The sequence below is a fragment of the Pimephales promelas genome, chromosome 1 (assembly GCF_988280905.1).
Source record: "Pimephales promelas chromosome 1, fPimPro1.hap1.1, whole genome shotgun sequence".
Taxonomy (NCBI): Eukaryota; Metazoa; Chordata; class Actinopteri; order Cypriniformes; family Leuciscidae; genus Pimephales; species Pimephales promelas.
Genome location: NC_142769.1, coordinates 45375903 through 45396478, shown reverse-complemented (window position 1 = coordinate 45396478; position 20576 = coordinate 45375903). Strand labels below are relative to the sequence as shown.

Sequence of the window (20576 nt, the reverse complement as noted above, 5' to 3'; positions counted from 1 at the left end):
GGGTTAGACTGCTTAAAAAGAGAACAGTGTACTGCCAAATCGAGGCCGTCTCCTGATAGGACAAAGTGTTGCAAAGGTGCAGTACAGATAAATGTGACAACCTAAGCTTGTTAAAACTGCACAAAAAGAGTCAAAACAGAAATGCTAAAATTGCTAACAGTACCTTTAATAAACACGGTGAGATTATAAATCAGACATACTCACATTCTCTATGATAAATGTCCAGTCTTTGTCCTCAAATTCATCTGCATTTGGATCCTATAGGGAAAGAGAAATTTGCCGATGTTGGTTTCATTACCTCATGTTTTCAAATTTCAATAATGGACAACAGACAAAATTCAGGTTTACAACTTCACATAAGTTTATTATTAGTATTTAAGAGTAGTCACAAATGACCTTCATTTTACAGAGCCCAAAAAATATGACATGGAAGTGAAAAAAAAGTCAATGCATTTGTGATTTCTCAGGGGAATGCAAACATTTAGCGAGCGACGGGGGTTAAAGTTTCTCGGGGGAACGCAAAACATTTGCGAGAGAATGCAAAAGCATTGACATATAAGTTTTCCTCCTATCTCACATTTTTCTTTCCATCACCATGTCCCTTAAGGGGCTCCGTACCATTTCCTGTCTTATACATTCCCATTCAAAAAGTTCAGGGTTGGTAAGATTTTGTAATGTATTTTATGCCTACCAAGGCTTCACTTATTTGATCAAAAATATTATTATTGAGAAAAATCATTAAAATTTTATTTAAAATAACCACTTACTGGTTTAATATATTATGAAATGTCATTTATTTCTGTGACGACATCATTACGCCAGTCTTCAGTGTCACATGGTCCTTCAAAAATCATAATATGCTGATTTGACGTTCAAGAAACATACTATTATTATTATGGCTGTCAAACGATTAATCGCGATTAATCGCATCCAAAATAAAAGTTTGTGTTTACATAATATGTGGGTGCACTGTGTATAATTATTTTGTATATATATATAAATACACACACATGCATGTCTATTTAAGAAAAAAAAATGATATATAAAATATTTATATTTATATATAATATAAATTATATATAAATCTATATACAGCATATACATGAAAATATTTCTTAAATATACAAGCATGTGTGTGTATTTATATATATATATATATATATATACAAAATAATTATACACAGTGCACCCACATATATTATGTAAACACATATATTATGTAAACACAAACAATTATTATAGTCGTGCAGCTTAAAATTTTTATATAAACTGTGAGACTTATTTCAGGATTCAAAAGAACAGCATTTGTTTGAAATAGGCTTTTTTTGTAACAATGTAAAAGTCTTTACTGTCAGTTTTGAATTGTCCCTGCTGAATAAAATAAAAAATCTTACTGGCCCCAAACTTTTGATTGGTGGTGTAAATGGTATTATTTAAAAAAAAACAAAAAAACAATTGTAATGCTTGCTGTACCTTAAAGAGAGTGACTGTGATGTCCACGCTCTCAGGAACCTGCCAAACCACAGTCCCCCTGTATGGGTTCTTGATCCCCGGTTGCCAGCCATGAAGCTGATGATCACAATGAGAAAACTGCTTGTTTACACAATGACAAAATAAAGTCTTAACATGCAAACTGCATGGACAATGATTATGGGTGTTCTTTCATGAACAAAATCATGATGTATGAAAGGATTAGATTTCAATGCAATCATTCCACTGTATTTGTGAAACGAGCAGAACTATTTGTGTTGAAAGTATAATGACATCCCATTGCCACCAATTGTTTTGTGTGTGCTAGGAGGGAGTATTTCCTTCTACTGTGCAAACACTTATCAATATTTGCAATGCGTTTACTAATGACACAAATACTGAGAGTTATATTCCTATTTAAATTTCACAAAGATTCAATTTAAAGAACACATCCTGATTTTAATAGCAAAATTCTATTTTAAACAATCTAAAACATGATTGAATAACTAGTTGTGCTCTATCTTTACTATTCAAATAGCTATTTAAATCGGTTTGTTATACCTTTGGTTCATATATTACACTTATTTCAGTCTTTTTTGTATCACTTTGGATAAATGTGTCTTGTATATTAATAATCGTCAAATAACCACAGTCATATCTTTATATAGTGCTTGAAAGTTATAAATGTGGAAACAGTTACAGTAACACATCCTCTTACCTTGGTGCAGATGCGTCTGTTTCGCCTGGTCCAAACCACTCGCAGTTTATCTGGCTGCCTGTGAATAACAAATAACAAGCAATATAACACAAGTACAGTGCAGAAACATGTAACATACTATCATTTAGCTTGATTAGTGAGCATGTAACACTGCTTGAAGCTATATTGCATTTCACAAAGAACTGAAATTTGAAATGACGCATAAAACTTTGAAAATATAATTAGGATTTTCAGTCATACACTTATTGCTTTATTGAGGTTAAGCGTGTAGAAGGGGACTACCATCATGCGCACTCAGTTTGGTTATTAGGTTACTCATCTGACCCACATACAGGAAAGCATTTTCCAGCTTCATTGCATGGAAAGCTGAAGCTTCTTCAAGAGCAAGTAAAACACTCTTAATCCTGTTCCAACAGGCTAACATGTGTGCAATGTGAGTAATCACAGATGAATATTTTAAAAAGTAACTGAAAGACCAAACATGGGATGACAGACCAACAAGACCAACATCCACCACATGACTCATTTTAAAGTTACAAATCTTCAGAACACAAATTAAGATATTTTAATGAAATCTGAGTGATTTCGTTCTCTCCGCTACGACTACCAATTTGACGCTCCAAAAAGGTCATAAGGAGATCATAAACTAGTCCTTACACTCTAAAAAATTTTGGGTTGTTTTAACCCAAATTTGGGTCAAATATGGACAAACTCAAACATTGGGTTAAAAAATGTAATTTAAAAATGTAAACCAATGGCTGGGTATGTCCATATATGACCCAAATTTGGGTTAAAACAGCCCAGCATTTTTTAGAGTGTACAAATTTAGCAGTTTATAACCAATGAGGTTCATTCACGTGTTACGCAGCACGTTTGAGCTTCAACAAGAACCAATGAGGTTCATTCTCGTGTTACGCATCACGTTTGAGTTTCGGCAAGAACCAATGAGGTTCATTCACGTGTTACGCATCACGTTTGAGTTTCAGCTAAAACCGATGAGGTTTATTCTCGTGTTACGCAGCACGTTTTAGCTTCAGCGAGAACCAATGAGGTTCATTCTCGTGTTACGCATCACGTTTGAGCTTCAGCGAGAACCAATGAGGTTTATTCTCGTGTTACGCATCACGTTTGAGTTTCAGCTAAAACCGATGAGGTTTATTCTCGTGTTACGCAGCACGTTTTAGCTTCAGCGAGAACCAATGAGGTTCATTCTCGTGTTACGCATCACGTTTGAGCTTCAGCGAGAACCAATGAGGTTCATTCTCGTGTTACGCATCACGTTTTAGCTTCAGCGAGAACCAATGAGGTTCATTCTCGTGTTACGCAGCACGTTTTAGCTTCAGCGAGAACCAATGAGGTTTATTCTCGTGTTACGCAGCACGTTTGAGTTTCAGCTAAAACCGATGAGGTTTATTCTCGTGTTACGCATCACGTTTGAGCTTCAGCGAGAACCAATGAGGTTCATTCTCGTGTTACGCATCACGTTTGAGGTTCATCAATAAAAAAGGTTCGTTCTCGTCTGATGTCCATTGTCTGTATATGTCAGGAATTATATCCTTAAATAGGGCACTATTTGAAGGGACAGCCATTTGTAGTTGTGTCTGAAACCATAGTGGACATAATTGAGTGCACTCATTCAATCCCACAATGCACCGCAATAATGAGCGTTCAACCGATGTAACCTCAAAGACTAGATAATACCCATAATTTACACTCCTGCATGTGGACAATAATAGTAGATGTAGGGAATGGTGAATGAGGGAATAGGGGGTGATTTCGAACACGGCCAATGTTTGTATCTGAATTTAATCCTAAATTCAATATGTTCATCATATAAAGCGATCGAGTCTCTTCAGAAAATTTGGACTAAACAGCTCAATTCATATGGATTATGGAGCTGGTTGAAGGGTCAAAGTTATAGTTGCGTAGCTGTCAATGGAGGGACGGAAATCATTCAGATTTTTTTTTTTTGAAAGATCTTTATTTGTGTTTTGAAGATGAACGAAAGGGTTTTGAATGACATGATGGTGAATAAAAAAAATCCTTTTAGAGTGAACTAACACTTCAAAATATGTCCATTCCTAAATTCCAAAGCAGCACAGCATATAACTAAACAAACAAATTAGAAGGCTCATATCTCGAGGAATCCTTTAGGATAAAAGAGTTCATTGTACTAAGAAAACATACTGTAATTTTCATCTCAAAACTTTATCCCCAGGTCAAACAGACCATTTATTGAAACAATGCTTCCTTCTATTCTTCCACATCTTTCTGACATCAGACAGATGAATACTTGCCCACATTTAAACGCCAACAATACCTATTCTGTATGATAAAAATCAGAGCTTAACAATATTTTTGCATAATTCCTGATTTGCATAAATTTTGATGCAAAAAAAAAACCCTTACAACTAACATCATAAATGGACATCAGACAAAAATAAAATAGTAATAACAATAAATGTATTGACATAATTAAAATATTACCTTTTCAAAAGAGAAGTGCAAGTTAATAAGCTACAGTGACTGAGGTGTGTTTCCTTTAAGCGTGATTGTGGGAAGTATAACCTGAGACTTGCTCTACTTTATCCCAGTGCGTTTGTCAAACTTATCTGTCTCTCTATGGAGGGTGTGGTCTCTCTTTACACTAACATTAGATTAGCTGTTTAACTTCTACGCCATTTCCTCATAGTCATGGAAATGTTTTGCTTCCAGTGTCTATTTTTTACCACTTTTCTTTTTTTGCCAAATTACCTTTAATCTATACCTATAATCTATAAAGCTATGCTTGAGTACTAGTTTTGACATGACAAAAGTGAAACAATGTTGATTTTGTTTGCGTTATTTAACACAAAAGTACAAACTACGACCAACCATACACTATTTACATGCAAATGACTATGCAGTTATGCAAATCTCATATCGTTCAGGCCATTCCTATAATCTTGGGATATGATTTGCCTTAAAAAAACGTTTCCAGGGATCCCATGCAAGCCACCTGTTACATCTATCACTCAATAGCACACTTAGAAAAGTGCTGATCAGACAAATAAAAGGGACATAACGTGCTTTTATAAAATAATTTCCTCAAACTGATGAAAACCAGTGTCTACGCATGTTAACATGGTTTTTGAAGTCATAATAAAGGAAAGGAAAGGTGGAGAGAGAGAATCATGGGCCTCTGGGTCTCGTATTGCAGGTCAGTGTCAGCAACAGCTGTGTGAATGGATGCAAGAGGCCAAGCGACGTGGTGACAGTCATGGGGTTAACAGAAATAGACACATGGATTGATATAAAGCTGCTGTGTGCTACTTTAATAAACCTGACTGCTTAAGAAGGGAATCAAACCCACTGTTTACACTTCAGGTATTCGATGGTGCCATGTTTAAACTTAAGTGCATATACATTTTCTTTCTTTAATGTTATGCGAGATCAACTTACAAACACTGTTTTAGTTGTAGACAGTCTTGTAACACTGACCGCATTTGACATTCATAGCCGAGTCATTTAACTGAAAGAATCAAACAGCTGTTCTGAGGTCAGTCATGGAGTCACAAAGTCATGTGACTACACAGGACACACTGTCAATGGCCACAGAAGTCAGATGACATCAGCAGGGCAGTTAGTCAAATCTATTCAATCTCCTTCATGTTGATGAATAGAGGGAGACCGGGGATTGTTGTAAGTAACACAGGGTCAGTTCAGTTGTAACAGTTTGACAAGTCAGAAGAGCCATCAATATTAGAGACTCGCATAGGTAGCATGTTAAAAATGATTTTTCAAAATTTATCAAGATTATTTTTGCCTAGCAATCATTGCATTGTAGATAGAGTTATTTGACTTGCATCTAAAGTAGCTTTTCTCTAGTTTCATTTGATGCTTTGGATTCATGCTAACGTCAAACCCATGCTAATACTGGTATCTCCAAGTTATGGCTTTTAGGGATGGGGATAGTTGTAACAGTTCATTGAAATGTCACAACCAACCTCTTATGATGATTCCAGTTATCAATCACATCCACTGTTAAGACAAAATCACACAAGTTTTTTGTTGTGCATTGAGGAATGTATATGTTTGTATATATGTATATATCATTTATGTAGTATAGATGTTTCCATCATAGATGATGCACATGTCTTCTTATCAGATAAAATCATTATTCACCTCAATTGAGCACATACGTTGTTTTTTAGAATGTATGCACATCTCGGTATTTCCATCCAGCGTTTTTTTTTTTTAATGCGATTTCCCAAAATTCACATAAAATAGGTGGATGGCAATTTGAGTGAACTGTTATGTGACAGGAATACAGAACACACACAAACACAAATACACATGGCAATTGTTTTGTGCTAAATTTAAAGTCCTTAAAGGGTTAGTTCACCCAAAAATGATCTCTTGAAAACTCACTTTCTGGGCCGTCAAGTTTCAATCCCTTAGGGTGCCTAATGTGGTAGTGATCCAGCTCTCAAATTTAATCGAAAATATCTTCATTTGTGATCCGAAGATGAACGAAGGTCTTACGGGGTTGGTACATCATGGGGGTGAGTATGACTTAATTTTCATTTTTGGGTAAACTAACCCTTTAAAGAAATACAATACGATGTTTTTTTTGCTACTTTAAGTGGCTCACTTTATTAAAAACCGATTCTTCAATAACATTTTTGCATACTTTTAGATTGTGTGGATCTTATTTCAGCAAATTAGCTTTCCCCAGCCTGTGTGTGTTCCAACTGGGGTAGGTTGTCACAACAAAACTCTTTGTGTTTGACATTAACTCACATAATTTGTAATTGTGTTGTACATGTCCAAGAGAGTTATATTTGTAGCTGACAAATGTGGCAACCATTTACCAAATTTTGAGAGATATAGCACAAATAACCACAGAGTAACCGATGTTCAAACAAATTGTGTTACTTTCTTCCCAGGTCTCGCCCAATACTGAAATATTACTCATTGTTCCATAAAATACACTATCATTAATGTTAGTATGTAAAAAAATAAATAAATAAAAATTACTTTAATTTAACATGGAATGGAATGACAGAAAGAAGTGACAGTCAAGTCTTCTATTCCACATAATTGCAGTTCTATTAAACTTTCTATTAAATGATCCGGAGTGAAAGATCACGGATTCCACAGAAATATTAGGCAGCACAACTATTTTCAACATTGAAAATAATAAGAAATGTTTCTTAAGCAAATCAGCATATTTGAATGGCTGAAGAATGGAGTAATGATGCTGAAAATTCAGCTTTGCATCACATGAGTAAATTACATTTAAAATATATTCAAATAGAAAACAGGTATTTTAAATTAAAATATTATTCCACAATATTATATTTTTTGTTTGTATTTTTGATTCAATAAATGCAGCCTGGGTGAGCAATAAAATCTTACTAAACCAAAACATCTGAGCGGTAATGTTTAAAATATGTCTCAACTCTGTCAGAAAAGACAACATGCAGTGTAGAGTCTCAAAGTGAACTTGTTTCTGCCAACAATAAAGGCACGTCTACACCATATGATACAATATCCCTTTTTGCTTTATATGGATTGTTGCTATTTTCCATAAAAAACAAAACCAATCAAAAAAACAAAAAAAAAACATTGACATACTTTCTAATCATTCAATTCCAGTCATTCCATACTACAAATTCTTCTATCCTAGCCACATTTTTCATAGCAGACAGACTGATTAAATGTAGAGTATGGACTTGCACATGTATAAAGTAAGACCTAGAAATTTGTTTTTTGGAAATTATCTGTTCCACAGAACAAGAGCATTATATGACAAATAATTAATAATGTAAATGATGTAATAAAACCTGCCTCTTACTAAATAAAATTTACAGTTTCCTGTCTTTGTTGGAGGATCACATCAATGCGGTTTATAAATATGATTGATTATCAGTTTTAGTTCAATAACTTGAATCTGAAATAATCTCAATGCATTTAACAAATAAAGGAGACTATCACAACATTGAGACATAGACCCAAGTGTCACATGCAAGGGCATTTTGGACTTGTCACACTGCCAATCAAGTCACTTGACTTTCTCTTTGAGTTTATCTTTCTTCTAAATTTCAAAAATCTAATGCTGAAAATAGTTTTAGACAAAATTCAACTGCTCTTAAATTAACAAACTGGACAGGATAGTAAAGGAAACTGTTTAAATCAACTTCATGCAGTTGAGTTGAGTGTGAAAAGCTTTAAACAAAAGCTAGTAAATTTTGATAAAGACACATTTTTAAATGGTGAAATACATGGTTGTGGTAAGTGCTCAGAGCTTCATTTATTACAATTTACATGACCCATCTGCAAAAACATCACATTAAAAGTGTCCACTGAAGCTGCGAATGGCTGTCCTTGAAGATGCGCTTCAAGTGAACCGGAGAACTGAAAGTAAAACGGAAGTAAGCGAAGGTAGGTGACTCGAAACAAAACTCACTACTACTACTACTACAGAAAGTAGACTTGGCAGGGTAAACAAGCCCTCTGATACGGTTCATTCTTGAACTTTAACTAACCACACCACTCAGTAAACTACACCCTGCATACACTGCAAGCGCACGAGCTTCGTTGTTTATGTTCTAATCGTATAACCGGCGGCACTGCAGCTACGTCAGACTTTAAAAGAAACCTTAAACACATGATACTGTATTTATTATGTATGTATAACTACAACACATGACAATGAAAAGCAAAATCGCATTTCTTACCACTTCTTAGTGCACTCTACGGTGAGTTCTTGAAAGGACGCGGCAAACTGAAACTTCGACGCTCTTTTTCCAGCGCGCTGAAGTCTCTTCCAAACCGATGTCATGATTACAGCACGTGAATTAGACGATTCCTCACAGAAGAGAGTGGTGAATTAAAAAGACATCGTGGGAATTGCTGTGTCACTTCGCCTAGCCCCGATGTCTCAGGGATGGCAGCTCCGCGCGCCACCGCCGTCTCTCTCTCTCTCTCACACACACACACACACACACACACACACACACACACGAAATGTCAAAGTGAAGATAAGCGCAGACAGATCAGAGGAAACATAACCAAACACTTGCGATGAACTGACATATCCTGCACTCCCATGGAAGAACAGAAAGGCTAGCTGTTATTTTCATTTATCAAACTGGCTTATTATTCAATTATCAATGTGTTATATAAGGAAAAATAGCCTTATTGTAGCCCTTTTGCATATTAATATAATGGGGCTGAGGATTTGATTACAGATCAATTGCACAAATGATTGTTTGCTTTACAGTATATACGGTTTTGCAAGTTGTTTTTAAACATCTTCTTGGGAATTCTGACCTGTAAACAAAAATTCAGATTTTATAGCCTATAAGAAGTGTCCAAAAGATATCCAAATTTACATCTTCCCCTTTTACTCAAATATATAAATTCCTAACATTTTGCTGGTTTATTCAAACTTGTAGGGTCACTTTCTTTTCTTCAGTCGAAAAGAAATTAAGGTTTTTGATGAAAACATTCCAGGATTTTCTCCATACAATGGACTTCAATGGGAACCAAATGGTTCAAGGTCCAAATGACTGTTTCAGTGCAGCTTCAAAGGGCTTTAAACGACACCAGCCAATGAATACGGGTCTTATCTAGCAAAACGATCAGTCATTTCAAAAATAAATAAAAAAGTTTAAGTTTTATAAGCACAAATACTCGCATTGCTCTGTTCTGTGAAGCACGTTTGTGACTCTCCTGTTCAAACTCGTTCATCAAAATGAACAAATCTTTTTTCGAGTCATTAACTAAGATGAGACCCTTGTTCATCGTCTGGTGTCATTTAAAGTCCTTTGAAGCTGCACTGAAACTCTCATTTGGACCTTGAACCGTTTGGTTCCCAATGAAGTCCATTATATGGAGAAAATCCTGGAATGTTTTCATCAAAAACCTTAATTTCTTTTCAAGTGAAGAAAGAAAGACGTGGACATCTTGGATGACATGGGGGTGAGTAAATTATCAGCAAAAGTTTCTTTTTAAAGTGAACTACTCCTTTAAGGAGTGAAAGACAGCACAGATCTCCCCCACTGGGTAAGGTGAAGTATTATTTCATTGTGCTGTCTCACCTTACTGTGGGAAGCAGTTTGTCTTGTTGAAGAGAATGGAGGTTGGCAGGGCTGTTCAAAACACTCTGTTGAAGGTTAAAGGTCACCATTTGTGAGCAGTTTTTACTGTGCTTCAAACAATAGCATAAAACCCCTTACTAATGTTAACAAGAGTGAAATATTATTTGGCATTACTTCTATATCTGATACTGTTAGGTCTTGTTCAGTACAGCACAGTCATCCTGTTTGAACAATGTTTAGGTGTGGCAAAAACAGCAGGTATATTGTGCAGCAGGTAGCCTGATATTATGGTATTAAGATGACCTGAGATCAGTTTTGCAGACATCATGATCTGGGCTGATTCAAGATCAGGCTTGATCAGACTTTAGCAAGTGTGCCAAGTCCAAAACCAATCTTTCCACGTCAAGCAACACTGTAAAAAAAAAAAAAAAATCCTGTTAAAAATGTGTTTGCCATCATACCGTTACTATACGGTGTGTTACTGTTTTTTGTTAGAGCATGTTGTTAAATTAAAGTTGTATACTTTAGCTGACAATACGGTATTTAGCTGTTAATTTCAAAAACGGTAACACACTGTATTTTTATGGTATGATGCTGGCAACCACAGCTGTCAGTATTTTACCGTTTTTTTACAGGATTATTTTTTACAGAGAAGATACAAATCTCTGAAGCTCTGCGTTGTCACAGTCATTGAAAATGAATCAATCCCAAACGCCTAATATAAAGCATGCCAAAACAGGGTGCAAAATGGTCGCGTTGGTGCGGTTAACTTCTGGGACAAAACAACAGATTCATTAAGTCAGTTTTAATTTGTTCATCAATCCAAGAATAACAGAGCGATGAAAGATGGATAGGGAAAGGGAAGAGAGAGACGTAACGAAAACTCACACGGATCACGAATAAGGTTCCTGCTCATACACTTCCTGTTAATTGAGCGTGTCGTTGTCTCAGTATTTCCTGTTTTCCTGTAGCATTGACCTCTCCATGCCCAAGTACCAGCCGCAGGAAATGTCCTAAAAAAAGAAAAACCTAAACAAACCAGAGTGACATTATACAATTCTTAAAATACATCATATTTCCATTCAGCCGTGAAGATCACGATTCATTTAAGTTTGGGAATGAAATTGATCAAGTGATGGTTAAGACATTTACATTGTTAGCAAAAATGTCCAGAATAAATGTTTAATATTTCTATAAAGTTTCAGCAAACTATTGTTTTTTTACATGGATAAGAATCTGAAATGTTTCTTGAGCACCAAATCATCATATTAGAATTATTTCTGAAAGATCATGTGACACTGAAGACTAGAGTAATGATGCTGAAAATTCAGCTTTACTACAGCAATAATATTATGGTCATAATAAATTAGATTAAAATCCACTTAAAAAGAGAAACGTCATAGTGACCCCCAAACTTTTAAACTGTATACTAATGATGTGTTTCAGCATAAAGAATTGAGTGCAGCATTCATTTTTTAATTTCTCAGCAGACTCTGCCCATTTCATTAAATGAGATTCAATAATAATCAAATGTCTGTCAATACCCGATAGTCATGATTTGAGAATGATCCACAGAGCATCTTGCGCTTCAATTGAAGCTAAAACATCTGACTTTCTACTTACGTTCTACTTTTTTCTACAAATCTACTTACATTTCACTAGTGACCAAGAAATATGTCTGATTCACTTCACTTATAAAAATCTAAATCTTAAAAAAAACTTAATTCAATAAGACCTTGAATTTTTCATCTTAGCAATTAAATGTGATTCATCAGATCAGTCAAAGTAACTGATTTGAACAATGACGAAATTCATCAAAAACTCTTCTTGGACATTTGAGACAAACCCACAGTCCTGATGTCCAATCTATCATATGTAACATTCAGAGAGCACAATTTGACAATATGACCTTCATTTCACAGGAAAATAACATTTCGTGATCCTTTGAAACACATCTCTCTCTCTCTAGGTGTGGAAAACTACATTGTGGTAATGTCACTCCATCTGTTCAAGATCAGAGATAACATAAACCACCATGATAAATATAGACATGCATGTAACACCTGCTGACTGTCAATCTGAAAGAAAGAGCAGTTGACAGGGTGAAACCATTAGACACTATGGTAAAAAGGTCATACGAATATACACAGGCAAGCTACATTGGTGAAAAATGTGTTAATGCCATTTGAATGTTAAAAGTTTGATTTAATGAGTAGCTCGTTCAAAAGAACTGCTGAGGATTGAAAAAGTTTGAGGCCAGCAGGTTTAGGCAAATGTTATTTATGCCTCATGGTCCTTACAGTAAACACGCAGGGAAGCCCCTTTCATTTCTGTAACTCCTCTGAGAAGTTCACGTCACGCCTCTTTCGGGCAAGGACTCGTGTACTGTGTTTGTTAACAGATGTCAGCAGGTCTGCCATTAGGATAATGTGAGGGGATGCAATCTTACTCGTTTTCTATTATATGCATTTGCTATTTTTAACCTTTCTTGGGTCTTAAAATGACAGCTTATTAAACAAACATTTCATTCATGTGACAAAAAATGGGTTGATTTTTTATTACCTATGCAGCACTGCACCAGCTTTACTTCAATCCTGGGCCCTCTCCCTCTACCTCTCTCTCACACACACACACACACACACACACACACACACACACACACACACACACACACACACACACATAAGAAGCATGTAACGATTTTAAAATGCACCCTGCGCTTCAGCACAAGTCTACTGCAGAATTGGACAGTAAATGACTGAAGACCATAATAGGAGTGTATGACCTCATTTGCAGAGTGTGTTTATGTCAGACTGGCTGAGGAGAGGCAGTGCTGGGCACAGATTCTGAGTCACCATCCCACACAAAGACACACACCTGCTCCCTGCTGTAATTATGAAGAACAACATGTTAAACAAACTAAAGATTACTAAAAATTTAAATTCTGTCATCATTTACACACGCCACAGGTTGTTCCAAACCTGTAAAAATATCTTTCTTCTATTGCAAAGGAAGATATTTTGGAGAATGTTTGTAACCAGTTGTAAAATACCATGGAAGTCAATGGTGCCCCACAACTGTTTGGTTACAAACATTCTTCAAAATATCTTTCTTTGCGTTCAACAGAAAAAAGACATTCACACAGGTTTGGTAAATGTATTTATTTACTTATTTACTAGGGCTGTGCAAAAATTAATTGCGATTAATCGCATCCAAAATAAAAGTCTGTGTTTACATATTATATTTGTGTGTGCTGTATATAATTATTTTGTATATATAAATACACACACATGCATGTATATTAGGGCTGGGTAATAAATATAGATTTCTCGATATTAATCGATTCTCATTTTTACGAACCGATATTGATTCTTAAGTCTCAAGAATCGATTATTCATCCTGTTTCATTTGAATGAATGGGATATTGTATCGCGGCTGCGCGCATAAAAAAAATCGCAATAATCTTTGTTCTTTGTTACTATTGATATGAAGCAAAGTCTCACTTTTCAATTTACGTCCATTTTCTTTAGAAATTCAAAAACATAAATAGAGTTTTGGCGCTGTGGCGTGAGATCGCTCTGGCGCAGCTGATGAGAAGCAGCAGCGCTGATCTCTCTTCCGGCTTAATAATACCAGTTACAGCGCGAAATAAACATGAATGAGCGTCTGAAAGTGTGTTTAAAGATAGAGTACAACTTATCGAAATTCGTATCATGGCACATTGATTCGCTCAATCAGCGTTTCAACCGTGGAAAGACGTCAGTTAAACAGCTTGTAATCAATGTATCGTCATATTTACCTCAGAAAACCCACATCAACTCGTTAGTCAGCTAGGAAAAAAATAACTACAGAGAGGAGCATTTTGCTAAATATATAGCCACCATTTAAATGTTTATATTTCATATAATGTTCTTACTATAAAAATAAATAAAAGTGTAATTTAAGTGATTCATTCATTATTACCTTCATATTTGAATAAATCTGGCAAGTTTTTTATGACAGCCACCATTTAAATGTTTATAGGCCTATTTCATATAGCCTAATCTTCTTATTATAAAAATAAATAAAAGTGTAATTTAAGTGATTCATTCATTATTACCTTCATATTAGGCTAATGAAGCCTAGTAGGCTACAACTAGACTCCCATAGTTTACAGTTAAGAGATTTGATTCCCTTGAGAAAAAATGCCTTTTATTGTAACTGATATCCAAAATAATCGATATTGAATCGAATCGGAATCGAATTGCAAGCTTGTGAATCGAAATCGAATCGAATTGTGAAATTTGTCTCAATACCCAGCCCTAATGTATATATTAAGAAAATGTGTTATTCATGTATAAAATATTTATATTTATATAATATAGATTATGTATTTATTTATATATACAGAATTTAAGCGCAAATAATTCTTAAATATATACATGCATGCATAGGTATTTATATATACAAAATAATTATACACAGCACACACAAATATATTATGTAAACACAGACTTTTATTTTGGATGCGATTAATCGCAATTAATTTTTGCACAGCCCTATTATTTACTTTTTCTTTGGATGAATTTGAGCACTTTTTGATGAAAAAGCAGCCAACATGTGTGAAAGCTACATAAGTTCCATGTTAGATATAAATCCGGGTCGCTAAAGACACAAATATGTAATAGTGATTTGAAACCTATTCATGAGTTCCATGTTAGATATAAATCCAGGTCACTAAAGACCCAAATATGTAATAATGATTTGAAATCTACATCAGTTCCACGTTAGATATAAATCCGGGTCGCTAAAGCAGGGGCTCTCAAACTCGGTCCTGGGGGGCCACTGTCCTGCAGAGTTTAGCTCCAACCCTGATCAAACACACCTACCTGTGAGTTTCTAGTGATCCTGAAGACCTTGATTAGCTTGTTCAGGAGTGTTTGATCAGGATTGGAGCTAAACTCTGCAGGACAGTGGCCCCCCAGGACCGAGTTTGAGAATTAAAAGATTATAAATATAAATGCATGTACCACTCAGACTAATCCAAAGAGTAAACAAAAATAAACAAATAGGGCCACCTAGTGTTTGCCAGCTTCTAGTTATTAAAACTAGTATTGCATGTTATGGAGACACACCATTGCTGGATATCATTTATACTTTTTAAAATGTCCAGTTTTATTATATCCGTTATGTAGTGGTAGTGGATGGACACAGATCTGATTGCATAAACATAAACCCCTTATGGTAAGATTGTGTCGTAAGTATTAGTCTGACCAACTAGCTATTGAGTCAAAGGGCAATCAGTTTTACTTTCTAGTATCAAATTAGACCAATTTATGTTTTTATAAAACTGACTTGAAACAGTTATGAACAGTCTTTAAAAAAAAAAGAAAAAGTGATGACCAAGTTGTGAGACTAGTCTTAGCCGTTTATGCAACCATCCCCTGGAGAGGAGTTTGGTCTTATGAGGAAGGGGAAACATTTTCTTTGGAGGTTGCATTGTCAAAATTTGGTGGCAGCTCAACTGTTGGAGTGGCAGGTGAGTCTGAGAAAGTTGGGGATATTGTGGATATAGGAAGAGTGTAATGAGGTTCCTCTTGTGGACCTGCCATGTCCCCACTGAGCACAAGCTCATCCAAACCCACCCCCTTCAGCTCACCCAGCCACGGTGGTCCCGAGAATAAATGCAGAATGGCTTGAACCTGCTGGAGTTCCCAGAAGCTTTCCAGAACCACAAGCAGGACAATCAGCCCAAGCATCAGGTAACCTACATGATGATTCAATAAATAAATAAATTAGATCATGCATTTGTTGACTTAACAAAAAAATCCTAAAAGGAAGTGTTGGGACTTACAGGAGGTTGCAAACTCCAGCACCTGACGTCCTGCTTGGCTTTGCGTCCTCCCAGGCAGATAGTCACCCAGTCCAGTTGTGCTGAGTGAGATAAAACAAAAATACAGCGACTCCAGGTAACTCCAGTGGTTCTCCAGCAGACACAGGGCACCAGCAGGTAGAAGAAAGAACAATGTCGCTGTGCAAAAGGCAAGGACACTGCAGTGCAGCAACGCAGCATGGTTGCGAGACAGTCCCCAGAAGACTTGAAGGTTCTGAATAGGAGTGTGTGTTACCCGGGGCAGAAGGGCACGAGTGAGGCAGGACAGCAGCAGCATGGTGAATGGGATGCCCACAAGACAGTAAATAACACAGAACACACGGCCCTCATCCGAAAGGGGCACAGTGGTGCCATAACCTGCAAAGAAATTAAACAGTGCAAACTTGTATAAAGTGTGAAGATGTAAGGGGATCTTTCCTTTTTGACAATTATTAACAAATGTGAGGGACAAAATTACACAGTATGGTATACTGATAGTCCAAATCTATGTCAGACAAATCAATTTTCATTCATTCGATTATCTGTCAGTCTTTAGTTAAGATTGAATATAAAAAATGCATACATTAAAAATAAAAAAATAAATAAAGCTTGTATTGAGTGTGGACGGAAATATTAAGATAAAAATAAATAATGTAAAAAAAAAACTATAAATAAATCATGCATTTGCTAAGTTGACTAGTATCCTTAAATGAAATTGATGAGTGATTTAACAACTATTAAAATATAAGTACATAATATATTTTGTATTGAGTGTGTAGACTTAAATATTGAGATCAAAATAAAGAAATAGGCTGGTTTTAACTATAAACTATAAATCAAGCATCCATTTGGTTTGTTGACTAATTAATGAAACAATATATGCTCAATACAAGTTCTTAAGGATAAAAAATGAATTAGAAAAAATAAACAAACAAACAAATGTTTTGGCTACTAAGTGTGTAGAATTAAATAATAGACCTTGTTTTAATTATTTTGAACTATACGCCATTGGTTGACTGTATACTATAAGTTCTAAAGGATAGACAATGTTTTGGGTTATTTTAAGGTGACATAGTTACATTATACTTAAGTAGGCCTACTGAGTACTTAACCTAATATTAAATAACTACTAGACTTCCGGTTATGCTTGGTTGAGGGTCAGTTGCATGTAAGTATGCATAATTTACTGCTATGACTACAGTAAGCACATGTAATGTGTAACGTCCACTTAAAATAAAGTGTAGCCACGTTTTGTACTGCTTGACTAAACCTTAATATTTAAAATGATTTTTATATTGATCAAAAAGGCTACATCGGGACTGTAAACTGTTTGAAAGAAGAAAGGAAGAAAAAAGACAAACAAATAATGTTTAAATAAATAACTACACAACACCACTGTACACATTGGCAATTATGACATAGGTCCGCCACGCCCACAAGTGAGATAAAATAACTGGAATATATGCGCATCTACAGCGGTTATTATTATTGTTTGGGAATAGTGTTCAATAAATTCATAGCGGTGGTGGTTTTCAAAATTTCAAACATCCAGCCAACATCTTAACTGCTATATCTGATTGCTCACCTGTGGTCGTGAGGAAGGTAGTGACGAAAAACAGCGACGACGTAAAGTCGAAATTGCATTCAACGCTGTCGGATTTCAGTGCGGCCACGCCGCGTTTACTCGCAGAGAGCACGTTCACTAACAAACCGTCCAAACTGCTTTCCTCAACACACGGGTTCTCTGTCAAAAAAAGAGCTTTTAGTTCACGGACCTCTTGGACGAGTAAATTCTCCTCAGGTTGCTCCAATATCATCAAAACAACAGCACCGAGGATGACAAAAAGGCCATACGCCATCGTCATGAAGATGAACGCGTGAGCGCGCAGAAAAGTCCGACCTTTATCCGCAAAAATAGCCATTAAACCAGTTTTGTTAGTATATTCTCTCAGGATGGTAGAATATGGAGTGCTGTGTAACCAAACCTGGGCTCTGACATGGAAAGTCCAACACCACACTGAAAGTTTAATGCAACAGCTAGGTTAGCGGCCATCTGTGACACCATCAGCCTTCTCCGGTCTAGTACAACAACAGAACAAACAAAATGTTCAAAAGTGAGATTGCACTTTAGTCCAGTTATCATCAGAACATAACTTTATATCTTACTGTATTTTATTTTTAATTCTGACATTTAGCTACTCACCATCATGTTGCTCCAAACCCATTTGATTTTCTATGGAAAATTAAGACATTTTGAAGAATGTACAGAAAAGAGTTACCAGGATGTTCATGTTCCATGTTGGCCCTCGGTCCTGGCGGAACAAAGCTAGAGTTTAGCTTAAACTTACCTCAACTCACCTGGAATGCTTGGTATCATTGTCCTGTTGCATGAGACAATTTCAGCCACGCTTTAGATGTTGGAGAGAAGGCCTCACATTTGACTCTAGAATACTTTGGGCATATACTTCTCATCACCCCTTCAGTTGTCGACAGTTGGTATGAAGTGTTTGTGTTGATATACTGGGTTTTCACTATATGTGGCTTTTTCCATTATGGCCAAACATCTCCACTTTGGTCTCGTCTGTCCAAAGGACATTGCTCCAGAAGTCGTGCGGTTGGTTCAAATAAAACTTTGTTGCCATTTTCTATTTAGAGGAAGTAGCTTTCTCCTGGCACCCTTCCAAACATGCCTTACTTGATCAGTCTTTTTCTATTTGTCCTGTCATGAACTTTAACATGCCTACTGAGGCCTGATTTTGAGGTGTAGCTCTTGGTTTTTCTTGCAGTTTCTCTGAGCATTGCACGGTCTCACCTTGAGGAGAATTTTTTTTATCTTGGGTCTTGAATATATTCCATTTGTGAGAAATCTTCCACACTAGAATGATGGACTTGGTAATTGTTTGGAAATGACATATGATAAGCAACGCCTGACTTCTACTTTCCCTCTTAATTCCTATGGATGCAGTATGGGTGGACTTAGTTTGTCACTCATGGCTTCTTCATTTTGGCCTAGCTTTTGTTAAATAAACCATTGTAATACGTCATGTGTTGTTGTTGTATGAGGTATCTGAGGTTGTATCTAATTTTAAGACCTACCAAGGACCAGATGATTTATTATGTCCTATCTGATACATAGAAATGTGAAATGGGTGTACTTTCTTTTTCACATTACAATATTGTTGCGGACAATGGGAGGGGCAAAATGTCAAAAAGGTTGAGATTCACTGCTCTAAAGGGGCACAGTTTTTAAGGGTGACCTGTCTGCTTTATCTCACAGACTTTATTAGGAAAGAGGTAGAAAAGGGAAATTATTGTGGAATGGTGTTAATAGATCTTCAAAAGGCCTTTGATACGGTTCAGCATGATGTCCTTTTATACAAACTAAAAGCACTAGGATTTTCTCCTGCATCTCTTCAGTGGGTGAGGTCATACCTGGTGGACAGAGAACAGGTGGTTGATGTGGAAGGGACTTTTTCCTCACCACTTAAATTAACTTGTGGAGTCCCCCAGGGGAGTATTTTGGGTCCTCTCTTTTTTTTTATTATATGTCAATGATATGTCGTCAGCCATAGACTGCAATTTGTTTTTATTTGCAGATGACTCAGCTATTCTAGTCTCTCATAAAGACAAATCAGAGGTGGAAAGGCTGCTTAGTTTAGAACTCCTTAACCTTAGTGTTTGGCTAACAGACAACAAGTTGTCTCTCCACCTTGGCAAAACAGAGTCAATTCTTTTTGGGTCCAGAGATAAAATTAAAAAGGCTATGGGGTTTAGGGTGGTCCTAAACAGTTATTTACTTGGGCTGTATACTAGATAATAAATTATCAGGGGAGTGCATGGCCCGAAAAGTTATCTCAAAAGTAAGCCAAAGGACTAAATTCCTGGCAAGAATATCTAGCCTCTTAGACGGTAAAACCTTAAAAATCTTGGCCGATGCGCTTGTTCAGTGTCATTTTGACTATGCCTGCACATCTTGGTACACAGGTATTACTAAAGGCCTCAAAGACAAGTTACAGATCTGTCAAAATAAATTAATTAGAGTGATCCTTAAGGTGCATCCTAAAACTCATCTTCTTCCAGATCATTTCTCCCGCCTTTGTTGGCTCAGAGTGGAGGAGAGGGTTTCTCAACTTAAACTGTGTTTAGTATATAAGATAAGAAATAATCTGGCACCAAAGTACTTAAGTGATTACTTTTCAAAAATTAGTGATACGCACAACTACTGCACTAGGGGGAGTTCCACAGATTATAGGCCTTGTCGTTTTAAGAGCTGTGTGGGAAAGTATTCTTTCCTATACTCTGCAGCTGTCTTGTGGAATGGTTTACCATCAAACATTAAACTGTTGAGCTCTTCCTATTATTATTTTAAATTTTCAATAAAAAATTGGTTATTAAACCAATAAAAAAAATAAAATAAAAATAAAAAATAAAAAGAAATGAAATAGAAAGG

The 20576-nt window shown here is 36.0% G+C and overlaps 2 protein-coding genes across 2 annotated transcripts in view; both read right to left on the bottom strand.

The window, feature by feature from the left end:
• The window catches only part of ehbp1l1a (EH domain binding protein 1 like 1a), a 46984-nt gene extending 37300 nt beyond the window's left edge, over nt 1-9684 (bottom strand). Inside the window, exons 1-4 of the mRNA XM_089130242.1 lie at nt 8911-9684; nt 2189-2246; nt 1474-1569; nt 205-258 (exon numbers count right to left, since the gene is read on the bottom strand). Of these exons, the coding sequence (XP_088986368.1) occupies nt 205-258; nt 1474-1569; nt 2189-2246; nt 8911-9014 (312 nt within the window). The 5' untranslated portion in view covers nt 9015-9684. The remainder of the gene's footprint in view (nt 1-204; nt 259-1473; nt 1570-2188; nt 2247-8910) is intronic.
• A 4751-nt stretch (nt 9685-14435) lies between these two features.
• kcnk7 (potassium channel, subfamily K, member 7) lies at nt 14436-18471 on the bottom strand. The gene is given in 4 exon segments (XM_039658325.2): nt 14436-15720; nt 15723-16021; nt 16109-16504; nt 17712-18471. Coding segments are annotated over 4 exon segments (1077 nt in total). The 5' UTR covers nt 18049-18471; the 3' UTR covers nt 14436-15675.
• Nucleotides 18472-20576: the final 2105 nt, after the last annotated feature.